General features: G+C 51.2%; 2 protein-coding genes across 5 annotated transcripts in view; one reads left to right on the top strand and one right to left on the bottom strand.

The window, feature by feature from the left end:
• FMNL3 (formin like 3) overlaps positions 1-9894 on the top strand; it is a 71698-nt gene extending 61804 nt beyond the window's left edge. For 2 of the 3 annotated variants that reach the window (XM_023211193.2, XM_023211194.1), the window contains exon 25: positions 500-1444. In XM_023211193.2, the coding sequence (XP_023066961.2) occupies positions 500-588 (89 nt within the window). In that variant the 3' untranslated portion in view covers positions 589-1444. Of the gene's footprint in view, positions 1-499 lie in introns of all 3 variants that reach the window. The other variant, XM_023211192.3, reaches the window with a different exon arrangement.
• Positions 1729-22961, bottom strand: PRPF40B (pre-mRNA processing factor 40 homolog B). 2 transcript variants are annotated; one of them, XM_023211198.2, is made up of 26 exons: positions 22787-22961; positions 15793-15873; positions 14871-15014; positions 14490-14555; positions 13791-13818; positions 13527-13552; positions 13278-13388; positions 12848-12968; positions 12734-12758; positions 12303-12509; positions 11937-12063; positions 11790-11854; positions 11128-11292; positions 10917-11025; positions 10400-10550; positions 9544-9677; positions 8808-8922; positions 8555-8646; positions 4384-4500; positions 4035-4172; positions 3732-3827; positions 3389-3475; positions 2998-3172; positions 2640-2701; positions 2388-2531; positions 1729-2292 (listed from the first exon to the last, which is right to left on the bottom strand). In XM_023211198.2, the coding sequence occupies exons 1-26, from the start codon at positions 22787-22789 to the stop codon at positions 2200-2202; spliced, it is 2682 nt and encodes an 893-aa protein (XP_023066966.1). In that variant the 5' UTR covers positions 22790-22961; the 3' UTR covers positions 1729-2199. The 2 variants fall into 2 exon arrangements, with proteins under 2 accessions (XP_023066966.1, XP_023066964.1); XM_023211196.2 differs by having other exon boundaries at positions 1729-2531; positions 22787-22811.
• Between the last annotated feature and the right edge of the window lie 1843 nt (positions 22962-24804).

The raw sequence follows: 24804 nt of genomic DNA, 5'->3' as shown, positions 1-24804 counted from the left end.
CTGGCTTCTACTAAGACCCCAGTGGGTAGGGAGTCGCCAGGCCAGTGTTGAGGACAGGCCAGAGCAGGCAGGACCAGGCCTACAGTTCTGATCTTTGAGGCTGAGGTTGAGGGTCCATTCCCAGGCCTAAGGAACCTTTCCCTAGGGTTCGGTTCTCTTACAAGAGCTCTGGTAGTAGCTTCTGACCAGGAGGTATCAGATGTCCCTTGATCTGTTTCCTGATGTCCAGTCAGCCTGGGGTCTTTTCCTTCTGGCTCTTTCTGAATGCATCTACCTTGTCTCTGTCCACTGCCCAGTGGCCTCTAGTCACCCCCAACCTGATCCACTGAAATGCAAAGCCCAGCAATCTCCCCAGCTGGGTACCCCTCAAGCCTCTAAGCCTCCTATTTATCTGCCTCACCGCTGGCTCCTCCCTGGCCCTATCTGTGGGGCTGCTCTTGAGGCCACTGTCCTGGCTCGGCCTACCATCCTGTTCACAGGTCTCTGTCTTCCCCTACAGGCCTCCACTGCCAGCCTATGGTTGTTCGCCACCAAGCCAGGAGTGCTGCGCCACCCAGTGGTCCCCCTCGGGCTCCAGGCCCCCACTGAGACCCTCTTGGAGGCAGAAGCACTTCAGCCCTCAGAGTCCTAAGTCCAACCAGTGGACCTGGAATTGGCCAAGGGCCCAGGAGAGGGCTGTGTTGCCCTCAACCATGTCCGCCCCAGCTCTTAAGGCTGGATCTTTCTACTTGTGCCACTATGGGCACTAGCTCTGTAGGTCCCTGGTGCCTCCAGTACTGCACTTTGCCCCCAAGGTCTTTGACTTCGTTTCCTGAAGGGTCACCAAGGGTCAGCTCAAGGCTGGGAAAAACCATTTCCAGCTTTAGCCTAAACAGGGCATGTAGATCTCTCTCCCACTAGAGCCCAGAGGGATGAGAGGAGAGAGCAACTGTCCTTTCTTTTTTTTTCCCTTCCTTTTTGCAGGCCCATGGTCAGCTCTGGTCTAGACGTATCTAGGCTTAGGGAGCCCTGGGACCCTGCCAGTCTCAGTTCATCTCTTACCAGGAGCAAGGCCCTCTGAAGCATGGGCCGTGCCAGCTGTGCCCTAGTGATAAGGGTAAGAGGAAAGATGTCAGACTCACTGCCCTTATTTCTCTGCCCATTCCATTCTAGGCTCACACTGTCCTTGTCAGGTGGGCAGAAAAGCAGAGGTTTTCTCTGCACCAACCCCTCTCTGCAGATGGCTGGAGAAAGGGTGGGCCAACTCTTCACCGTCTTTCCTCAGCTACGTTTTTTTGTTTGTTTGTTTTTTGGCAGGGGACAAGGAGCATGGTGGTCTTGGCTGACTATTTGCTCACCTTCCTGTTTCTCCTCTGCCCCTGGAAGGGAATGTGGGGGCCCACTTTTTTGTACATATACCACCTCCTTTTCCTCTTGTACATAAACCTCAGACTCTCCTTCTCTCAACAAAGGCTTGATGCACCAGGCCTGACTTTGTCTCCTGTTTCTGAGCTTAGGGGTTTAGGGTGTCCATTTAGCCCGACCTGGGCCATGGGGACAGAAAAGAAATCTTTGGGGCACTGCATCTTTTTCGGAGGAGATGAGATCAGAACTCTGGGGAAAGAACGGGCTGGGTGGGCTCTAGCCACACAAAGGGAAGCAGACCTGCCGTGAGACACTAGTGCCCTCTGCTGGGCATGTGTCCAGTCCCCAGCCTGCCCCAGTAGCACATGGAAAAGAGTCACTGGGCATGTTATAAATATTGTTATTTAAAAAACAAAAACAAAACACACGTACATTAGGTCCTGGGGGGAGGAAGAAGTGGTGGAGCCTCAGGACCAGGGCAGGCAGGAGCAGGCACTGATGCTAGAGGGTGACAACCCTGCCCTCTGCCACCCAGGCTGTGTCCACCAGCCTGTCACTCTTCCCTGGAGACCCCTTCTCTCACACTTTTATCTACTGGCATCACCCACCCCACATGGCACATACCACCATCTCTGGTTTGGGGCTGAGGGCAAGGACTGCACTAGTCCAGGGAGTAGGGGAACCTTGAACACCAACAGCAACCTTGAGAGGTGCCAACAATGGTGTGCTGGGGATTGGGTTACTTTAGAAAAAGTGGACACAGACCAGACTAACGAAGAAGTCTGAGGCAGATGGTGAGGGTGGCCCAGGAGCCACAGCCTCACACAGACCCGAGGCAGAGAACAGCTCATTGGGTCACTGGTGATCGTCCAGCTGCTGTAGGAGTGTCCGCCGCCGCCTCTCCAGCTCACCCTCACTCAGCTCACTTTCTGACGTGTCCCAGCCTGTCTGTTGGAGCAAAGGCACAGCTCACCCCTAGGCTGCACTGAGGGCCGTGGAGGCTTGACCAGCGTGCTGACTGGCCTAGGGCCCCTGCCCCTCACCTTCTCCTTCTTGATTCCAAAGCCCGGGGAACGGTTAGGGAGCTCTGCCTGCCGGAGCTCCCTGTCCTTGTCCTGTTCTTGTTCTTTCTCATCGCTCTCCTTGCCAGCTTTCTCCTCAGGGTCTGTCTCACTCTCAGGACTGTTCTGTAAGAGTCCAGAGCCCACCTCCTCAGTTCCTGTGGATAGTCTGGGAGTCAGGTAGAACAGAGCTCACAAAATAGCAGGGGCTTAGGCAGAAGTTCCTTCACTCACCGACTTGTGTCTTCTCTTCTTAGTTTTCTTTTTTGGTTTCTTGGCTTTCCGAAGGCCATGATCTGGAGATAGAAAAATCCCTACTAAGTCCCAACAGGAGAAAGAAAGGCTCTTCTTTTCCTTTGCTCTAGCCCTTGTGTTCATTCTTCACAGGCAGGAACCTCATGCTCTGAGGAATTCTAAGTCCGGTTTTCCTTCTCCAGCTTCTTGCCTGGACAGGTAGAGGAAGGTCTTTCTACTCCCACAGGTGCAGCCCTCCCAATCCAGTCTACCCTCAAAGGAGCTGGGGCTTGCAGAGGGCATTCTCTCAGTCTGGGACAACAGTTCTCCAGCTTCTAGGCTCATAGCAACTGCTTACCTGCTCCAAGAAGATGGGAGGAAGGGGAGCCCCGTCCTCCAAGGGCAGCACCCCCACTTTCAACTGAATCAAGTGAGGAAGAGGGCTCAGAGCCTGACTCTGAGGGGTTCCGCCTCCTCCGCTTGGGGGGCCGGATAGATGGTGGGGGCAGCTCCTCTTCTTCTGACTCAGAGCCCTGGGCAGATCAGCAGATACGTATCAGTACAGAGGTTATCTGCCCTCCAGAAGCCCTCGTCTGGGAATTCGAGAGGAGGAGGAGGATCCAGGGCCAAAGGAATCCTCATCCTCAGATTTCCCTCCAAGGGAGATAATAATGTAAGGGGAAAACAAAAGTGTTTATTTCCCCAAAACAACCCAGCTTCCCCCACGTCCCTTCTACCCGCTTACTCACTGAGGGTGAGTGGGAACGCTTGCGATGGTGCTTCTTGCCTTTCCTGCCATGCTTTCGGCCTTTGGTGTGGAGGTGCTGGCATTCAGTCTGCTAGAGGCAGAGGAAGAAGGGTGAGGACGGCACCAGACTTAGCCCCAGGAAGGACTCTACCTCCTAAAATCTGGCTTTGCCTCCCTTTCTCAGGCTAGAGCCTTCTGCCTATCCCAAGGATCCTTCAGACCTCCCCTTCCTTAGCTGGCCAGGAGTGCCCTAAGAGTTAAGAGGGAGGCCACTAAGGTCTCTGTTGAACTGGTCTAAGGAGTTCAAGGGCCTGGGGCAGATCCAGAGGACAAGCCTGCCTCACCTCCAGCACCTGTAGGAACTCCCGGAAGAGCCGGATCCGCTCCGACTCCAGGGTGATCTGCTCAAAGGCTGAGTCACACACAAAACGCTCACGGACCTTGAACGAGGAGAGCACTGCTGATCAGACTAGGCCCCGCTCAGCCTGGCCTGGACACCGCCATGAGCACAGGGCAGGGCTGGGGCAGAGAAAGGAAGGGAACTGGAGCTGGCCCAGGGCTGTGACGTGACTGGGGTGGGCCCTCAGTGGTGAAGCACCGCTGCCCTCAGGCTTGAGGGGTGTTTGGGGCCAGGCTACGCTCCTGACCTCTTCCCAGGCAGTGCCTAGCTCCAGAGCAGGCACAGCCTGCCTCAGCATGCTTCGAAAGGCAGCTTCCCTGCGCCGCATCCTGCGTGCCTCCTCCTTCTCCCGCTCCCTCTCCCGTGCCTCTGCTTTCTCCAGCAGCTGAGAAAAGAAGGGACATGGAACAGGGTCACCCAGGAGGGTGGATGCCGGGTCCCACTCAGGCATACCTTAGGAGGTGGAAAGTTAGGGTCTGGGCTTCTACCACCATCCCCTGAATTGGGAATACAGTCGGACAGTGAGTGAGAAGGAATGGAAAAAGGCACTGGGATGAATTAGAGAACTGAGCCCCACGCCCTGCCCAGCCCCTCACACTATTGAAGGTCAGCTTGATGTTGCCTGCGTCCAGTGCGGCAGCCCTCTTGTCAAAGCTTATGACGTGGGCGAAGTCCTCAAAGGCCGTGTTCACCTCCACGCAGAAGCCCCGGTCCTGTGGGCACAGCAGTACATGAAGCAGGGGTACCACGTGCCTTGAGGCCAAAGCTGGCAGGCAGAGTGGTCACACTACAGATGGTCAAGAAGGCCCTTGCCTCCAGAAGAGATCCACAGGACTGTGATACGCATTAGAAACCAAGTTATCCAAGTCCTCATCACTTGACAATTAAGCCCCCATGCCTAGCCTTGGTTTGGATGTCACACAGAGCTGAAGGGGTTGGGAGATGTCTCCCAACTGCTGATTAATGCGTGAGTTTCTCAAAATTAACCTTTGTTCCTTTGGCTTAAAGCTCTGGCCCCAGCTGGGCCCTCCTGCTGCTCAGTAGCGCTTCCATGCATTCTCAATCAACATTTGCTGACCCCTACCCTTTGGCTCTACTTATTGAGTGCTTACTATGTACCAGGTACCACGATGAGTGTTTCACACATTATCTCATTTAATCCTCTTGGTTCTACATTTAAGAATAGGTCCTAGTATCCTAATTTTACACAGAAGGAGAAACCAAGCACTTGCCCAAGGTCTCACAGCTGATGTATGGCTGGGCAAGAACCCTACCCTGGGTCTCTCTATCCCCAAAGTCTGTGCTTTCAAGCACCACACCCACCCAGGTAATTTAGTCCATGGGAGAAATGGAGGCCACCAGGTATGCAGCTCCCCACCAATACTAAAAATATCTCCACGGACCAGGCTCTGTGCTTCTCATTTAGGCCTCGCAACATTCCAGTAAAGCAGAGGCTTAGAAAAGTGATCTCAGTTGGCCCAAGATGACATGAGTGGTAAAGGAAGCCACTGAAGTCTGGCTCTCACGTCAGTTAAGCACGGGCCAGATTCCCTTCCTCTCCCTCCACATAGCTCTCACCTCCCGTGGCCTTTCTGCTGATGGCAGAGGTGTGTTCCTCTTGCTTCTTTCCAAGGGTACTTCCTCAACCCTGCCCCGGTCCTTATCAACACAGCATTTGTTCTCAGGGAATTGAAAGCTCCAAGTCACCCTCGTCACTGGCTCCTTCCATTAAGGAGACACCTCACCTAACCTGGAACATCCTTTCCACCATGCTCTCCCCTTCATCAAGCTAACTACCTCTGCTGTTTTCCTTTGTTTCAAAACCTCTTGAAATGCAGCAGAAAGGAAAAAGGATAAACATTTATTGAGAACCTATTAGACACTTTACAAATGTTATTTAATTCTCACAACCTTACCTATGAATTATCCGACTTACAGGTGAGCAAACAGGCTCAGAGACATGGAACTTACAGAGATCTCAGAGCCAATAAGCAACCAGGAGTTACCTGACGCTAAAACATGTGTGGTCCCCATGCCGCCTCCATGACACTACTCTCCCAAAGGTTGCTTGTGTCTGCTAGCCAAATCCACGGCTGCCTTCTTGCTCCTCACTCATCTGGTCCTCAGTGCCTCTACCGTAAATTTACTTCTTCAACACTCCCCTCTCCAGGTCGCCTCCTCTCTCACCTCTTATTACTTCTCTTGCATATGCATGTTCCTGAGAATAGCACTTAGTCCTCTTTCACTACCCAATTTGTACTCCCTAGCAATCTCATCCTTCATCTCTCCTGATTTTCAAACTCATCCCAGACTGGATATTTCAGACACTTCAAATTCAACAGATCTCAAGAGAATATATTTCTCATGAGCACCCTCCATGGATCTCCCTGACCCAGATCTGTCTGCATGTTCTAAGTCCAGGGCTCTCTGCATTATCCTATGGGATGAGAGGCACTTTTATGGTCTGCCTGGCTGTGGAAAGCAAGAGGGACTCCTGGGCCGATCTGCCCTCCATAGGCAGGAACCCAAATGGGGAAAGAGGAAGGGAACTGTCTAAAAAAGCTGCTTTCTCAGGTGGTGTGGAGAGACAGGACTCAGTGAGGCTAGGCCCCTACAGGCCTATCAATCAGCCACTCTGGCTAAAAGTTAATTGTCCAATAAAATTTAGCTATCCCAGGATAAGGCATTTCTACTTTATACGATTATTTTGTTTTAAAATAGGATATTTGCTTTGAGAGTAATTCCCCAAATAGAATTCCTATTTTCTACAGCCCTGCTCTTGTTTTATCTTTATCAGTGGTGCCATCATCCACTTCCCTGACACCTCTGATTCCTTCTTTTCCCTCCATTTCACAAAATCTGTCAATTCTACTTAGTGACTCTATCCCACTGGTTTTAAATTCTCCCTTTTTTTAAACAGCAGAAACAGTTTATTAACATAGAAATCTTATGTAGAACCTCTATGCATAAAAAAGATTCAAGCTGCTTCACTTGAAAACAGGAAGCAGCACAAAATCCCCCCACACTCAACCCCAACCCTTGCTTGTCTCAAGGCACCTACACAGAAACCCAGAGTGTCTCAGAAGCACAGCTGGAGCGCTACAGCCTGCTCTCTTCTTCTGCTGTCCCCACTGCCCTGGCTAGGATCACCTCCTACGGAGATTCCTGCACAGCCTACTGACTTTTCTCCCTACTGACCCTCTTCCATCCCTCTAACCCAGCTCCTAGCAGCTAGTGCTTCTTGGACTTTTGTACCAAGTAGCCCCAACAGTAGGAGAGAGGTCTGGAGATAAATGAGAAGAATATGACTATTTGAATTACCACTATCAGTTTTAGTATTTTGAGGCTTCAAGAACTGCTCTACCTACCACCACAACCTTCCCTAAGGACATAAGGACATACTCTAGACTAAAAGGTTCTACTATACACCATCTAATCTGATCATTCCCTGGTTCCTTATTACAGGAGAAAAATCCAAATTTCTTATTTTAGCATTCAAGGCACATTACATGCAGGGCTCTACTTCCAAACTGGGGCATATGGTTCCAGAGAAAGAGGATACCTCAGGACAGTATGATATATCTTACCTAATGGTAAGTAATTTAAAATATTAAATTTATATTAAATAGAGGTAGTATGGTGTTAAAATGCAACACCTACGTGAATTTGTAAGGCAAAACTACTTCAAAGAAATAGATGTGCAGTGAGACATTTCTAGCTTTATTTCCAGATCCCTTTCAACCCAGGTACCATTTAATCTCTGTAATTAGGTGTGCTCTGGTGGAACACTCACCATTTTTTAGATGAGGAAACAGGGTCAGAAAGGTCAAGTGACCTGTGGAAGGTCACACAACTAGCAAGCTGTAAGCTAGACTTTTACTGTAGGCAGTCTGCCTCCAGTCCTGCTCCTAACCACTGTACTGTATTATCTCCTCAAATGCATTAGAATCTTCACTTCCATAAAGAAATATGCTTTCTCTTTGTTTTTTCTTTTGGAACACAAGTTTAGTCCATCACTCACTCACTCTTCCACTTTTGATAAGATGTAAATATTGAGAACTATTTCTCTTCTCCAGTAGAAGAAAGGCAACAGGCCATGAATGATGGTAAATGGCAGCTGACACTTATGACAGTATCAAGAAGGCACTAAGGAATGGTGAGGATGACTTGCCCTTTCTAAAGTGGCATCTCAGCTTGAGTCTGCAGAATGCCTTGCAAATCCAGCTCAATGCTGCTAGATAATCCATATTGACAAGAGAAGCTCAAGATTCAGATTTTTTATGTGACGTTTCCTGGTTTTAAAATGTTAGCAACAAATTCCAAATTTTTAAAAAAACACTGTACAGGCCAGAACAATCTGTGTGCTACCAGTTTACAATTAGCTATGCTGCTTCCTCCTCAGACCTGGCATGCCCTTTCCACCCCCTTGCCTTTGCTCCTAGGACCCTGGATACACTCCAACCTCTTCCACCTACTGATTTCTAAATGCGCAGTTCAAATGTTAGTTCTTCAGATTCCTGTCTCTGTAGTAACACTTGCCCCTTTGTATAACAGTTCTCGTGTATATCTTCCTATTAGACCATGAACTCCTGTGGGTAGAAATTGTGTATTCATTACTGTATCCCTAGTGCACAGTAAAGGATCACAGTAGGTATCTGCTGAACCAAGCTGTAATGCTCCTGCAAAACAGGACTTATCAGGGAGTCCTCTGCAGGGAGTGTGCCCTGCGTCCATCCTGTATCCATCCATAACCCCAGCCTCCCTCACCTTAAGGATGTCCTTAATGATCTTCTTTTCATCATGGAATCGTGCCTTCAACTCCTCCACATAGAACTTGAACAAGTCCAGAGGCGTGGAGCCTGCAAGGAGGGAGGGACGGGGGCCTGGCGGGCGGCAGCTTCCCAAGGCCTGGGGGCTGCGCCGAGGACAGGACCAGGGAGTAGGGGGTGCAGAGAGGCTGGCAGGGCAGGAAGCCAGGCCAGAGAAGGGGGAGCCTGGCTGCCTAGCCTGGCTGCCTTACCCGGCTGGCCCAGCATGTTGGCAAAACGGACATCAGTGCTGACTGCTGGATATAGCTCCATCCAGGTGGACATAGAGTGCAGCTGCCCTGTCTCATGCAGCTCATCCAGGAAGGTCTGAGCAGGGAGAGGCCAGTTATAGGGAGAGTGAGACAAGGAGGGAGGCAGAGCCACAGAATGAGGGGGAAGAGAGGGAATGGCAGAGGAAGAGGCAGGGACAATCAAGATTGAAGAGATGCAGGAAAGAGAGGCAGAGAAGAAGAGATGCAGATGGAAGGCTGAGAACAATGCAAAAGGAGAGAATGTAAATACACAGAGAGGGACAGAACAAAAAAGTGAGAACAAGCCATTCCCGGGAGGCAAAGACACAGAAACCTGCCTGCAGTAACCGGTAGCACTACCACCCCCACCACCACCCGCAAGGTGGGGGAATAAACTCTGCCTGTCTGGTGCCCCACCAAGGGAAATAAACATGGCCTAGCTGCCAAGTCGTGCCCGTAGGGTACTCTCTGCTGGCAGTTTCTGGGTGGTGCATACATCTAGTCTCCCTAGAAGAGCACAGTCCAGAATTGAGGGGGTACAGCAGAAACAGACTGCAGGCAGAGAGAGGTCTCATGGAGCTTGGACAGGGCTAGGCACAGAAAGAACAGGCAGCCTATCCAGAAAGGGGCAGGGAATGGGTGAAGAGGTGCTCTAGGGCAGAGCCGAGCTCTGATCTAGAAAGGACGGCAAAGATACCTGGAAGGCCTCCCGATTCTTGCGTTGTTGGCGTCGCTCCCGAAGCCGGGCCCGCTCCCGTTCCTCCTCCTCTTCCCTCTCCAAAGCTCGGATGTGCTCCTCAAAACAGATCAGTGCATCTTCCTTGTCCATGTCTAAAGACAGGCAGGAGGTTCAGCAGGCATTGTACCAGGAGGACATCCTCTCAGACCCCAGCACCCCTAATGTTTCAACGATGCTGTCCTACAGGTGCTAGGGATACCCAGGGTGGTGGGGGAAGGGCCCGGAGAGGGCTCTGTGGGAGCAGCCACTGGAATGGTGGTTCTTAAGAGGGAATCATTAATTGTATAAGAATAAATGAGCAAGTATTCAGCTCTTGTGAATTCAGTTATTAGAAGCCATAACATGAAACCAGTTGTCTTGGGATCTGACGTTTCACATCTTAGGGAACTGGGAATCAATCAGGCTTTGATGCGATTTTAGAAAGTGAATTTCAGTATCATCGGTGACTACAGGCCAACAACAGTCTATTGTAACATGTGACCACTTAAGGCCTGTAGTGCTATGATGCTTTAAGACCACATTCACCTGAGCTAAAACCATCATCATTGACATCTCTAGGACTTAAGATTCCTATCCTAGAGCTCCTCCTCCAAGGACACACAATGTCTAGCCCAACAGTGGACCCCAGAGCGAGGGGTGTCCTGAAACATTCTGGTATCCCCAGAGTCCAGAGAAGTACAAGGACTGGGTGAGTGTTGAGTACTCCTAGGGTGTCCGGGAGGGCAGGAGGTACAGGTGAGTGGGGTGAGGCAGACTCGGGGGTCCCAGGTCCAGTAAGGGAAAGGGATAGCTGGGATTGGAGGCCCAGGCTTACTCTGTAGCTGATGGTCCTGAGCAAAGCTGGGGTTATCCATGAGGTACTGCTGGGCCTGGGACCACGTGGTTTGGAAGTTGACACTACTCATCCCATCCAGGATGCTCTTTAGGGCCTGGATATTGCGGCGCCGGAGCTGCTTGGCCTGTTCCTGGGGAGCCACAGGATCAGGGTGAGGCAGGGCAGGCCAGAGCTACCCAAGTAGGCCTGGGCAGAGGAGGACCTGGGGAAAGGTAGCTAGGGAACCCTAGGAAGAAGGCCATACTCAAGACTTTCATGTCTCAGGGAAGGGGAGGGAGTACAGGTTACAGACCCATCTCTCAGAGACTTCTCCTCGCTATACCCAGGACTATAGGCCCAGAGCAGAAATGGGATGTGCAAGTCCCATGCCAGCTTCCAAGTCAGAAGCTGGGACACTGGGGAAGTGGAGAAGTAAATGGCTAGGGTCCATAACAAAGCAAAGACAAGGAAAGTCTAGGATAAGATGGGCTGATGGATCCTGCCCAGCGACCATTACCTTCTCCTTCTTGGCCAGGAAGAAGAGGACATCATCATAAACCTCTTTTCGATCCCTCTCAGGGACCACAGCCCAGACCTCCAGCTCTCCAAAGGTCTGTTCTGCCCGCCTGTAGAGCATATGAGCTGTGAGTAGGTAGATAGAGAACAGAGACCCTGGACCTCTGTGTTCTCAGGATTCCCAAGCCCCCAGTCCAGCCTGGCCCCCTGACCGGTAGCGGGTGGTGGAGGTCATGCGTTCATGCTGCTCCAGGAAATGCTGCAGGGTCTGCTTGGCCTCCTTGGCCCTTAGCCGGGCCTCCTCCTTCTCCTCCTTCTCCCGCTGCGCCTTGTAGGCATTGAATGCCTGCTTTTTCTCACTCAGTTTGGGCAAGGCACTGGGATAAAGGGTAGGAGTGGGGTGGGGATAGAGAAGTCACCCTGAACCACCCTGCACAGCCCACACTGGAGGGTCATGAGACACTACAGGCTGCAGGGGCTTCAAGGGCACAGATGTCTGGGATCTGAACACCATTCATAGAGAAGTAGGGGTGACAGGAAGTGAGGGGAAGAGATGCAGCTCCAAGACACTGCAAATACTGGGCCCTTTTGCTTTGGGGTTCTCAAGTCACCCTATCCAGCACCCTCATTCCCCAATTAATTCAATTCAGTTTGATTCAATCCAACAAGCATTTATTGAATGTGTTGTGTCAGATACCGTTCCTTTCCTGCTCCTGGAGGCCCTCTAGCTTTTCTTCCCCTTGCTCCCCAGCCCAATCTATCATTGTCCTGATTCTGGTTCCCTTAGGGCTGAGTGTTGAGCTGGGGTTTCTTAGGAAGTCCCTAGCATAGCAGCTCTCATGAACAGGGCCTGGCTCCCTCTGCCCAGGCCTACCTGTAACGGGGGTCGGTGACCACCATCTTCATGGCCTGTTCCCATGAGGCGTTGGAGGGGACAGCCTGGAATGAAGCAGGTGGGAGTCATGGGGCCTGCCCTGCTCCAGCCCCCTCCAAACCTTCCCTGGGAGCCCCACTCCAGCACCTTGTCCCTCAGCAGTTCCTTGAATGCCTGCTTTGCCTTCTCCCGGTTGCTCCAACTGAGGCCAGACCTCTCTGGTTCTGGCTTTGATTCCTCCTCCTCCTGCTGTGGCTGATGCTGTCCAGCAGAACTGGAGGGCACAGGGGACTCAGCCACAGGGTCCCCCAGCCCTCACAGCTTTCAGTGTCCTGAACTCTTGGCAACCTATCATCTCCTCCTTGTTCCCCAGGGCAGCCTTTTTCTACCCTTCAGAGGTCACACCCAGATCTTCAAACCCCTCCTGAGAGAGAGGCCCAGCAGAGGACAAGGGTTGAACCAGGCTGGGAGTCTGAGTCCAACATCAGGAATGCCATGGGGAGCAGCCCTCACCTGCTGGGGCCCTCCTCCAACTGCTGCAGGAACCCCTGTTCCAGGGGCTGGGTGGCCTCCGACACATCACAATCTTCACTCCCACCTGGCTCAGGTTCCAGGAGGCCTGTGGGCACTGGGGTGGGGCCAGGAGGTGCAGGTGGGGGGTCAGGCTGTGGCTGAGGCGGCTGTGGCTGAAGTGTCTGTGGTAGCTGCTGCTGCTGTTTCCTGCAGATGAGCCAGAAGGGCAGTGTCCAGGAGGAGAGCAGGAATGGAGGAGTTCAGGGGCTGGCTGGTCTCTTTATCCTGGGAAAGACTGGGGCCAGAGGGGATGACTCCACAAGGAGACAAAACTGGCTCTTCCTCCCACAGTGTAGAAATCATAGCGAGAGAGTCTATTCCCACACTTCAGGTGCCCCAACTATAAATGGATAGTTGGGCAAGTCACTCACCCTGCAGCCTCTTGTTTGACTAGAACTGCGATGGGAAAAGATAACATAGTCAGTCACAGGGGCAATAGGGAACCTCCAGAACTCCTGACCCGGCCCACTCGTAGGACATCTCACCCTCTAGGTCATCCAGATCCTTGGGCCGGGTCCAGCGAGACTCTTTACTCTGGTTGTTATAGTAGTAAGGTTTGCCTGTGTCTGACTTGTACTCTTTCCAGGGACATTGCGACAGGAGCAGCTGCAAGAGGATGGGATAGGAGCCATCAGTGGGCTGGGCATGCTCTCCAGCCAGTCAGGGGAGCTAAGGAGACCCAGTGAGTAGAGGACACAGGAACCTTTAGCTACCACCTGGCCTGGCTCAAACTGGGGAAGGTGGACCTCTTGATATCCTATGGAGATATTTCCAGGGAGGGTGGGGAGTGGTCAGGGACCTTGGACCTTGGGATCAGAGGAACCATCATGAGTATGGTTAGAGACTAAGGGAAGGCCAAAGACTTGGAAGGGTCAGGGCAGCTGAAAGGAAGGGCCAGAAAGCCCAGCTCAGGACCTCTGCCTTGGACTTGAGCACGCTGGGCTTCTCCCACACGGACTGCTTGTCGTCAGCATTGTAGTAGTAGATGCGCCCATCTGGGGCCACATGCTCACTCCATAGGGCCCTCTGGGTGGGGGGGGGGGGGGGGCACAGAATGGTAGTCAAGGCCCCTTTTCCAGAGCCTCTCCTCACCCCAAAGACTTAACCATCAGTCCCCGACTCTCAAGCTTTCTACCCAGAGACCCCTGAGCTGGAAGAACTCACCGGAGGGCCTGTCCCAGCCACAGCAGCTAGAAAAAAAAAAAAAGCCACAGGATACATACTAAGTCCTTGCTCCAACCTCCATCTTATCCCCACCTATGCCTCCCGTATTCCATCCCCAGTAAATATTCCCCTGGTCCCATCAATATCCCAGGCTCCCTGGCATCCCAACAGGCATGATCCAGGGTGGGCTCCAGTCCACGGTCCCCTCTCCCCTATGCCCCCCAACCTCCGAGCCTGGGGGGAGCAGGCCCCCAGAAGACTCACAGCTGGCGGTGTCCGCACCCGGAGCCGTCTGCCGAAGAAAGAGGAGGGGGAAGGGTTGGGGCCAAGCCCAGTGGCCCCCAGGACCCAGGCCATGGGGGGATGGAGAAGCAGGCCAGGCCAGAATCCATGTGTCCTGCTCCTAGAGATGTCTGCTCCCTAACAGGCTTCCCCCACCCTTTGGGGCCGTGGCTCTGGGATCCCAGGGGAGAATCGCATAGCAGCTCCATTCTTCGTTCTCCTCAAGTGAGAGTATTTGGTTGAGATAACTCCCGAGGCACATTCCTTCACAGTGGATGCCAAATTCTATATCCTACCCAGACTCTGCTATACCGAGCAATAGCATAAGAAGGCACAGCAAGATCCCCAGGTGCTACTGACTCTTCTGGGGACAAAGAGGATGTGAAGAACTGTATTCATGTGTCCACAGTGTGTAGCTCTGTGAAAATAAGTGTGCTCCTTAAGGGAGCTGGACAAGGCATGGGAGTAACAAGAGAATGTATATGCCTTTGGGGATGAGTGGGAAACTAGAAGAGCTGAATACATGGCTGGCGAGGAGGATTTGAGTGTGGGGAGTGCTGCCGGAGACCTGGGTGGATGCGATGAGAAGAGGGAAAGAATGGAGGTCGTAGCCCTGTATTCCAAGTCAGACTCACGGGACTGCAGGGCAGAGCCTGCTACCTGCTGGCCCCTAGCGCTTACCGCTGCGGTGACAGGCACCGCTGGCATCAGCATTCCTGGCATCATTGGAGGTACCATTCCTGGTATCTAAGGATACAAAGAAGACAGAAACCAACCACCAAGGTAAGGGCTAGAACAGGAGGGAGAGGGTACCTCAAAGGGTCCTGAGAGATCTCACTGGAGCCATGACCCTCACTTGGGCACTTCCTCAGGCAATCCCCAGCTTCTGGCCTCTCACCTTGCCTGAGAGTTGTCTCAGTCATTCAGCAGACAAGTCCACATGGATCTGCCCCAAAGCTCCCCACCTTCCCCAGTTTCTGAGGCCCACATGCCCACTCTTATCTCCACCCCCAGCTAAAGTGACAGGGTTTTCTGAGGCCCCACGGGAGGAGAAACAATTACCTGTGTGAGTGGTGGTGGCGCCCCCATTGGTGGAAGCATTGGGGGCAGGATGCCAGGGGGCATGGGGGGGATAGCTGGTGGTCTCTGACTCATGGGGGGTAGCCCCATCGGAGGAAAGGGTGGGGGGATCCCTGGAGGGGGCATCTGGAAATGAGGAAAGGAACAGATACTGAGCAGGGAAGACATCGCCTTGTCAGAGGAAGAGAGGACCTGTCAGAAAATATCCACCACCTCCCTCCGCGACCCTCCACCCTCCTCTGAGGCAATTCCAAGGCTTTAGTTTGAGAAGCACAAGGCATGAAACTGCCTCCCTCCTCACCACTGAGAAAGACTGATAACTGGGGTGTAACAGGCAAGCGCACAGCTTCTTAATTATAATGGGAAAAGAAAGGAATAATAAGGGAAGTTTAACAGCACCAGACTGAGACTGGAAGGCTCCACCTCTTCAGCAATTCTCCCCTAAAGAGGCCTCTCAGATGAAGGGGCAGAAGGCAGGTATCCAGGTACCCAAGTACCCCAGTCCCCTGCCTCCCATCCCTCTCTCTCCAACTCATGACCACCAATGCCATTCCAGCCCGAATTCTGTGGCATATTTAAAGAGCACAGGTAAGGAGTAGTGAAAGAGATAGATAGTCCCACCCTGCCCTCACATTAATGGGGTCTTTTCCCTTCCACTTCTCCTACCTCCAGCCCCAGTGTGTCCTAAGGTCAAAAAGACAAAGGGGGAATTGTCAATGTTATGTACTGAGAGCTTCACAATAGCTCTCCCCACCCCAATGCCCAAGTAAAACCATCCCTCTTCCAAGGGCAGCAAAAGGGGCATTACAGGAAAACTGTGCTGGTGATGCAGCAGTGGCCAGGGGCTGGGGAGCTGGGGGTGCAGGCTGGAAAAGCCAAGCCCAGGGAAAGACATAAAACTTACGAAGGGTGGTGGCATCATGGGGGGCCCCGGTGGGAAGGGGGCAGGCGCTGCTGGGGGCCGGGGACCAGAATCGGGAACCGACTGTTGAGGGAGAGAAAAGTCATAGGACCCAGGATGGGCACAGAGATGGGCTTTTTGCAGAAGGGAAGCAGAAGTGGTGAGGATGAAAAAGGAGCACAAAGTTCAGGAGGGTCTTCAAGCCCGATTTCCTGCCCACCCCAAGCCCTGAGCCCTTGGTAGGTTTGCTCTCTCGTGCCAGCTCAGAGCCAGCTGGCTGAGTCCCTTGAATGTCATCTTTATTTTTAAAGTTTCCATTTTGCCAAAGCAACAGAAAAGATGAAGGAGGCTTCACTACAGGCACAGACTGGCTCTACCCAAGGATTCTAATCCATTCTCCTGCCTGTGGGCAAGGCTGTGCCTCTCTCAAATAACTTAGAGGTCTCTTTTATTCCCAAAGTATCTAGGGAGGGAGTCGCCTCTTTTCTGGTTTCCCTACCTTAATTAGCCCAGTTACAGAGATTCATTCCAAAGCTCTCTCAACACAAATAGTCGCTATTCCTTTAAAATGCTTGTCTCCCTAATTCTCGTCTCTTCATGACCAGCTTCCTGCCCTAATTGACCTCATCCTTAGCCACCTACTTTCTTTGACATCTTCCACATCGAATTGCCAACTTCACTTTACCTCCATCCCCGTTTTGGTGTCCATCCCCTCCTCTACAAATCCTGAATTATCTCCCTGTGGATGTAGGCTTTGAACAGCTTAGGTTGCCCTGTCCTACCCCGAATGGCTGTCCGCATCCCATTCTTTAGTTCTCAGCTTAAGTATCACTTATTTTAAGATGACTTCCTGACTCTGTTTAAAGTAGCTCCTTCCGATTTCTCTATCTGATCCCCTTTTTAGTTTCCTTATGTATATAATTTTGTAATTATTATGTTTGCCTGGATATGTTTTCCCCAACAAGAGTGTAGTAACATTCCATGAAGACAGGGATCATATTTGACTTGCTGGAAGCTGGATTCCTGGTACCTACCAGCATCTGGCACATAATAGGTATTCAGCAAATATTGAACGAATGAAGAACAAATGGAACAAACCTCTATATAGAACCTTCTAATTCTAAAAATTCATTTTATAGGCATAGCCCTACATGGCCAAAATTCTGTATGTTTAAGGTTTTCATTTCAGTATTATTTGTAAAAACAGAAAATTGGAATCAGCATGAATAGCCACCAGTAAAGGGCTATGAAGTTATACACACACATAAAATACAATACTAAACAATTATAAACAAGAATGAAGCAGCTTATTGTCTCAATATGATCTCTAAGATATATTAACAAGTGGGAAAAAAAGCAAGGTGCAGCAAACTTTTATCATTTGTATAAAAATCAGAGACAAAAGATGACACACAAGAAATGGTAGAAAGGGACAGAGGTAAAGGGGAGACTTTTCCCTGTATGGCTTTTGTATCTTTTGAATATGCAGCCATATGACTGTATTGCCTATTCAAAAACAAACAAACTAACTCATGTAAGTGAACCGAGGCTTGGAGATGGAGCTAAAGGGCCCAGCCCTTCTGCCTCTTTGCCTGAAAGTTAGCGGGTGATAGGGAGGAATTCCAGGGAAAGGTGGTATCTGGCTAAACAGAAGGTACCTCACTGCTGCCAATTTCCCCTATGCTGAGAATGCTCAGCATTTAAAAATGCCCTCTCATGTCTGCCTTTAAAATATCTGTTCCTGGCCAGATGCGGAGGCTCACGCCTGTAATCCCAGCACTTTGGGAGGCAAAGGCGGGCGGATGACGAGGTCAGGAGATCGAGGCCATCCTGGCTAACATGGTGAAACCCCATCTCTACTAAAAATACCAAAACAAAATTAGCCAGGCATGGTGGCAGGCGCCTGTAGTCCCAGCTACTCAGGACGGGTGGAAGAATGGCGTGAACCCGGGAGGCGGAGCTTGCAGTGAGCCGACATCATGCCACTGCACTCCAACTCCAGCCTGGACGACAGAGCGAGGTTTCGTCTCAAAAAAAAAAATCTGTTCCTGGCCTAGTGCAGTGGCTCACACCTGTAATACCAACAGTTTGGGAGCCCAAGCAGGCGGATCACCTGAGGTCAGGAGTTCGAGACCAGCTTGGCCAACATGGTGAAACCTCTACTAAAAATACAAAAATTAGCCAGGTGTGGTCGCACATGCCTGTAGTCTCAGCTACCGGGGAAGCTGAGGCACGAGAATTGCTTGAACCCGGGAGGCGGAGGCTGCACTGAGCTGAGATTGCACTACTGTACTCCAGCCTGGGTGACAGAGTGAGACTCTTTCAAAAAAACAAAACAACAACAAAAAAAACTATCCTTCATCTTGTCCTAAGAAGAAAAGGGTATGAGCTAAACTACTCCAATGTGACTCACCTTTTCTAAGTGCTCAACTGCTTTAGTTCTGTATTCAGACCTGCTCTTGCCCCTGACGCTTTCCTCAGCAATGGGAAGTCAGAAACTAATCAATGTGGTGGAAATACAATTTTCTGTGTCACACTTTCCTATCTCAAGCTGCCTCAGGAGCCTTTCTAACATCTTTGGGTTCTACCAGGCTCCAGGGAAGCCCGTCTCAGAGACTGGCACCACACCATTCAATTGTCCAAATGGAAACCCATGAGTCACTCTCTACAACTCCTTCTTCCTTGCCAATAAATCACCAAGTCTTGTTAACTTTACCTCCTCAAGATTTCTTGAATCTATCCATTTCTCTCCATTTCCCTTTCCACCCCCATCTTGTCCAAGCCACCATCTTTTTTCATCTAATGGCAGTGGCCTCCCAACTGTTTTCCCCACATCCACTCCAATCGGCAGCCATAACAAGCTCTTCATAGTGCACCTCCGACTGTTAGCCCCCTGCTTAAAACTTTTCAATGGCTTCCCGCTGCTCTTAGGGTAAATAGTAAACCCCCTGCCCAGTGAGGCTATGAGTGGTTCTGCTACCCAGCTACCTTGCCAGCCTCCCCCATGCTGAGCTCCTGGGTCTCAGCTCCAGCCCTACTCAACTTCTCTCAGCTCTCCCACCTCAGGCATCCACCTTTGCCTGAGAAAACCGGGTTGGCCCTGCCAACCCCACACACCTTGCCTACATACACTTCACATCTACCAATCATTTCTTCATGAAAGCTTTTCCCAACTCCCTGAACTAGTCAGAGCCCTCTTTTATATACTTGTACAACACCATATACCTTCTCCTTCAGCAAGTATCCACTAGGATTTTATAGTTATTTGTACAATCCTGATTATATTATTATTCTATTTGGCATGAATAAAAAACAAATGCTGCCAATCAAATTATAATATCCTGTCAATTTAAAGATGCATCCTGACTTGACAAATGTTCAAATATGAGTCTCAGAATTATTGAAATATAATATCCGTGGCCCCCACTAGACTGAAAACACTGAAGGGCAGGGACTTCATCTGTTTTTGCTCACCTCATATCCAGTTCCCACTGTGTTTTCCTTACCACCCTCTAAGTAGGTGCTAATAAATATTTGTTAATTTAATGACTAAATGGTCTTGGCAAGTCCTACAAAACAGTAGGGGGCCACTGGTAAATTAGGTCTAGTAGTTATTCAGGGAACACAGAATGTCAGAACTGGAGGAGACCCTGGCAGTCACCCCAGGTATCCCCCTTTTTCAGGGAATAATCTGTCCAAGGAGCCACCGCTGGTTAGGGACAGAACCAGGACTGGATACAATCTGCCCTCTGGCCCTACTCCCTTAAAAGCAAAGCTCCTACCACATGAAGCAGGTCTGTTTGCAATCTAGTATATCCCCTGCAACCTCAGTGGTTAAATCACCAACGACTCAACATGTTATTGATAACTTACAGGGTTCCCAATTGCCTACCTTACAAAATCTTTCATCTAACAGTCAAAGCCTTGCAACGAAGGCCACCCCACACTCCTTTGCTCATCCTGACTCAATGGCTCCCCTCCTCCTCTTTTTGCACAGAATTGTTAGATTACCCTCAGGTGAAACATATTTCTTTTATTCTACAGTCCCATGCTATGTTCAAGATGATCCAATATTCACCTCCTCCAGGTTACTCTTATGACTATCCCACACACATACACACACTCCTACCTGTGTCCCTTTAGGATAAATGATGCACTACTTTGCAGAGTGACATGCTACTCTGTGAATGTTTGCTGGGTGTTTCATGTGGGACTGCTTGTCTCCCACTCACGTGGGGATTTCCCTACATTCAGGGATTGAGTTTTCTCCTTTTATACCTCCCCCAAGTGTTTAGTCAGGGCCCTGCACACAAAGTGCTGTGATCAAATGCAGTCTCATCTCCAACCTTATTAGATTTTTGCATACTGGAATATCCTAAAATGCATTTTGAAAACAGCGAGTACACCTGTGCGTATGTACATCTGTATAAATTATCTGATTATAGGCTGTGACAGAGAGAGGTAGCTTGACAGAGGTCTTTGTGGCTTGGAAAAAGGAATCTGGAATGAAATGCTGGCATGGGAAAACCTAATAACGCTAACGGTATACAGTCATCTTCAACTTGGGATGAAGACCTCTGGCCAGGATTCAGACACTGGCCTATTCTGGACAATTCCTCAGAGGACAGAACAATGGAACAAACATAAACTACTATGGAACTTCCAAAGGCCTTCCTTTCCTGAGCTTCCAGTGTTGCATTCCTGCTTTCCTGCAACACCCCGTTCCTCTCCTACCTGCTGCGGTGCCATAAAACTTTGGGTCTTATTTTATTTCTGGGTGAGAATATGAAGAAATAACTAATGATAGGGAAGGATATAGAAATGGTTGCTGAAAGAGAAGCAGATCCCATGTCTTCCCTGGAACAAAAACACATTTGTGGGCTGAGAGATGATGAAGAGACACTTGATCATCTGATCATCATATGTTCACCTGGGCCAGTGAGGGGCCACCCCTTCCCCACCACCAAAGATGCAATCAATATTTCTGAGACTTCACATCTAAGGGGCATCTCAGAACTGAGCACTCAGAAGAACAAAAGGAGAAAAGGACAAGAATGGAGAGACAAAAGGAAAAGAACAGAAAAAGGGAACGATAATAGCTAATAGCTAATATTTACTGAGCACTTATTATGAGCCAGACACTGTGCCAAACACTCATTTAATCCTGGCAACCATCTTAGAGGTTATTACTCCCATTTTACAGATAAAGAAAATGAGGTTCAGAGATTAAGTAACCTGACCATGGTTCCAAGACATTAAATGGGAGAAGCAGGTTTGGAATCCAAGCAGTCTGACCCCAAAGCCTGTGCTTTCAACTGGTTCACAAAGCTGCCTCCCAGCAAGGATGATGGCGCCACAGATGATACGTCTTACATTCAGATACATTTTCCTTTTTTCTTTTTTAACCCCAATCCTTATACAATCCAGAAATCCTCAGCGAGCCAGGTGTTCCCAAGGTCCACTTGGTCTGACTCACTCCCACTCCCTGAAGTGATATGTGTTGGAAGATGAAGGCTGGGAGGCACATCTCTCAGAAAGTGGCAGCCATCATCAAAAACGAAAAGGCTGAGAGACCAGCTGGTTACCCTGTGATCTACCTGCGGCCCTTCTTCAGCTGCCCCAACCAGCACCTGCCCTTCCGTTTCAGACCATCCTAGTTTCCAACTTTCCTGGACCAGCCCTACTCTTCCTCTTGCTCCCCAAAGATCTGCCTTATTAGAAAGTATCTTCCTGTTATTGTTATTTTTTTTCCCCCAGACAGAGCTTCGCTCTTGCTGCCCAACTAGAGTGCAATGGCGCGATCTCAGCTCACCGCAACCTCTGCCTCCCAGGTTCAAGCGATTCTTCCGCCTCAGCCTCCAAAGTTGCTGGGACTACAGGCATGCGCCACCACGCCCGGCTAATTTTGTATTTTTAGTAGAGAAGGGGTTTCTCCATGTTGGTCAGGCTGGTCTCAAACTCCCAACCTCAGGTGATCCGCCCACCTTGGCCTCCCAAAGTGCCGGGTGAGCCACCGCGCCCGGCCCCTGTTACTTCTTTCTGATCCTGCCATCTCATCACTATCCCTCTGAAGAAGCGAATGGTACTTTTGGTCTCCATCATTGCGGAGTTAGGTTTCAACCTCCTCCTCTCCTTAGAGTTCTTCCATCCCTCCAACAGGATATGGCTAGCCCGCCCCAACCCGGCAGGCCTTCTGTCTACCATCCCCCCGCACCCGTGGGGATTTCTCCCGCCCCAGCCCAAGGCCTCGCCTCCATCTTCATCCTTTCCTTTGCTTCCCTACCAAAGCCATTCTCCTAAACTTCCTCCTCAAAAACCTCTTCATTTAGACCCTGGAAGAGATCTAGGATTTAATTTTCATGCTTTTCCTTTTTAAAAAAATTGATGGGAAATCTGAGGCCCAAAGAAAGGTAGTGACTTGCCCAAGGTCACACAGAGTCGTTAGTTTGTTAATGGCCAGGGCTGGGAGCCCCTTTCCTCAGAGGCCCCCTCTTCGCCTCAGGAGACAAGCTCTTGCAAATGCGGGAAGGTGAAGCAAGGAGTCCCCAAGTGGTCTGAGGAGCACCCAGGCTTCCAAAGGAAACGGGCGCTAGGGCTGGGGGAGGGGCATGTCGCACGCCAAATATCCTAGGAGGGGAAACTGGTCCCCACCTGTACCCTGGTCCCCTCAGTTCCCTCATCTCCGCCCCCTCCTCTTTCCAGATCTTTCTCCGCAAACCCACCCCCACCTCTCCCCTTCCCACTCCTCACCCTGTCCCTCCACTCTCGCCCCTTTCGCCCCCGGCCAGGCTCCATCATGGCCTCCCCCACCCCTTCGCCCCCAGTCCCCGCCCCCATCCCCCCTCCCGGGCTCTCTTCCCTCACCCTTGGCCCCCCTTGCCCTCCCCGGGGTCCCAGCTATTCCCTGTGGCCTCCCCGCCCCCCCGGCCACGGCCCAGGCCGCAGGGGGCGCTGTGGGACCGCCCCGAGCCCCTCCACCCCCGCGCGGGGATGTTACCATGCCAGAGCCTCCGAGCAGCTGGGCCGGCTCAGCCCACCCGCCAGTAAGAGCTGCTCTGATTGGCCGGGCTGCAGCCGGGAGGGCGGGGCCGGCAGGGGGTCGCACCCCTTCGTGGCCGGGGCTCCGGTGGCTCCCGCCGGCGAGCGGGGCCCCCAACCGGCCCGGTGTGTTCAGTCCCAGCCCCGCCCCCCGGCGCGGAGAACCAGGCCCCGCCCCCGCGCCGCCGAGTCCCGGGTCCGCCCCCCGGGGGGCGGGGCACGCCTGCTCCCGCCTCTGACTGACGGTCAGGGGCCGGCGCCTCTGCCTCTCCCCGGTGCCTGCGTCCTGGCTTCGCCGTCGCTCCAGGAGCCCAAGCGTTCATGCCATGTGTAGGGTGCCTTTGCGTAGCACAACGAATTTAATTTGCTGTGTAGTTCTTTTACAGTACTTTTAAGTTAATTAACTCCAGAACTATTTGTTGAGCACCTGTGAGGTGGCAGGGACTGTCTCAGGGACTGAGCACACAGCAGCTAAAAAAAAAAAAAAAAGCAGACAAATCCCCGAAATCATGCCCTTGTGGGGCGTACACGTGCTTCTCGCGTGACCCTGAAGTTCACTTTTGGGACCTGGCTCCCACTGAGCGCTGAACTCATGAGAGCAGGGCCCACTCTTTGATAGAAGTTAAAAATGTGAGGTACATGCTGTGCTGTGCGGCCGAGGAAACTGTAACCTGGAGCTGTGCGGTGAATGCGCTGAAGGCCTTGGGGCTGGAGAGTGACAGGCCACAGGCACACGGGTGCAGAGAGGCGCTGACCGCCAGCCTGCAAAGCCCCGCAAAAGGGGCTTCCTGTTCCCTTTATTCCCCCCTCAACCTGAGCCAAGACTCGCGTGATGCTGTGCTAGGTTCCTGAGATCCACATAACTCGGGAGAGGTAGAAAAACTCCTGACACAGAGAAGTCCTGAGTTAGAGGTGACACCTGGGAGGAAAAGGAAGTGGGATTCACCCTTGTGGGCTGCTGTAGAGAGAAAACTGCTTTATAATTTAATCAAAACGATACCCACATGGCCTCAAATGAAGGCCCAGCTCTGCGGTTTTCTTATTTGAGGCAGCGTATTGATCTGTCACCCAGGCTGGAGTGCAGCGGCACAATCAGGGCTCACTGCAGCCTCAGCCTCCTGGTCTCAACCGGTCCTCCTCCCTCAGCCTCCGAGTAGCTGGGACTACAGGCGTGTGCCACCAAGCCCAGCTAATTTTGTAATTTTTTGGAGACAAGGTCTCCCTACACTGCCCAGGCTGGGTCCTGCGGTTTTCAGACTTTTTTGTGGGGGTGCGGGGACTGGCGCGCAAGAGAGGGGAAAGGACTCCCACCGCCTCTCGACTTCTCCCATCTTCCCCCGGGAACTGCCGCGACGCCCGCGCAGATGGGGCGATTTTCAAACTATTATTGAGATCTCTAAGTATAGCAGAAGTGGTCCAGAGGTTCTGTGAACTTTTATGAATTGCATTTTTATTTTTTAAATGTTTTTATTTTCTTTAATGAAATATTTCTTAGAACATGTACACACATATAGAATCAAATAATTGTACCAGATTTGTTAGACAAACAGCAGAGCCCTGCCCCCATCGTCTTCCCCTCTCTGGAGGCAACGTTTTCACCTCTTTTAGCTGTTTCTTCTGGCATTTACCTGCACATCTCCGGCCTTCCTCCAGCTGCAGCCCTCCCCACAGGGCGAGGGGTCCAAGGGGATTTGCCCATGCAAAGCACACTTGCCCAGGAACAGACCATATTCTGAATACCTGGGACCCTGGAATTCCCTGCCCAGCTTCTTCCTTGCATCTGTCCTCCCCAGGGAGACCTTGCGTTTTTTCCTGCACAAATTTTTATTTTTCCTGGAATTAATAACCTTGTTTTTAAAAATCATTTATTTTCTATGTATTTCTCAGAAAATCTACCTCAAATTCTTCCCCCAGTTGTTTAAATCTCCTCTCAGAATATCTAGATATAGCAGAGAATTCTCTCCATTTCATCTTCTT

This window comes from Piliocolobus tephrosceles, chromosome 10 (genome assembly GCF_002776525.5).
Source record: "Piliocolobus tephrosceles isolate RC106 chromosome 10, ASM277652v3, whole genome shotgun sequence".
In the NCBI taxonomy this organism is placed as follows: domain Eukaryota; kingdom Metazoa; phylum Chordata; class Mammalia; order Primates; family Cercopithecidae; genus Piliocolobus; species Piliocolobus tephrosceles.
The sequence above is the reverse complement of the archived record's forward strand: the minus strand, read 5'-3'. Positions and strand labels throughout refer to the sequence as shown.

Coding starts and splice junctions, on each gene's coding strand:
- PRPF40B (XM_023211196.2), bottom strand. Junction 14,556..14,870: donor CGCCACCACCACTCACACAG/GTAATTGTTTCT, acceptor TTGTATCCTTAG/ATACCAGGAATGGTACCTCC. Junction 12,510..12,733: donor GTCAAACAAGAGGCTGCAGG/GTGAGTGACTTG, acceptor GCTCATCTGCAG/GAAACAGCAGCAGCAGCTAC.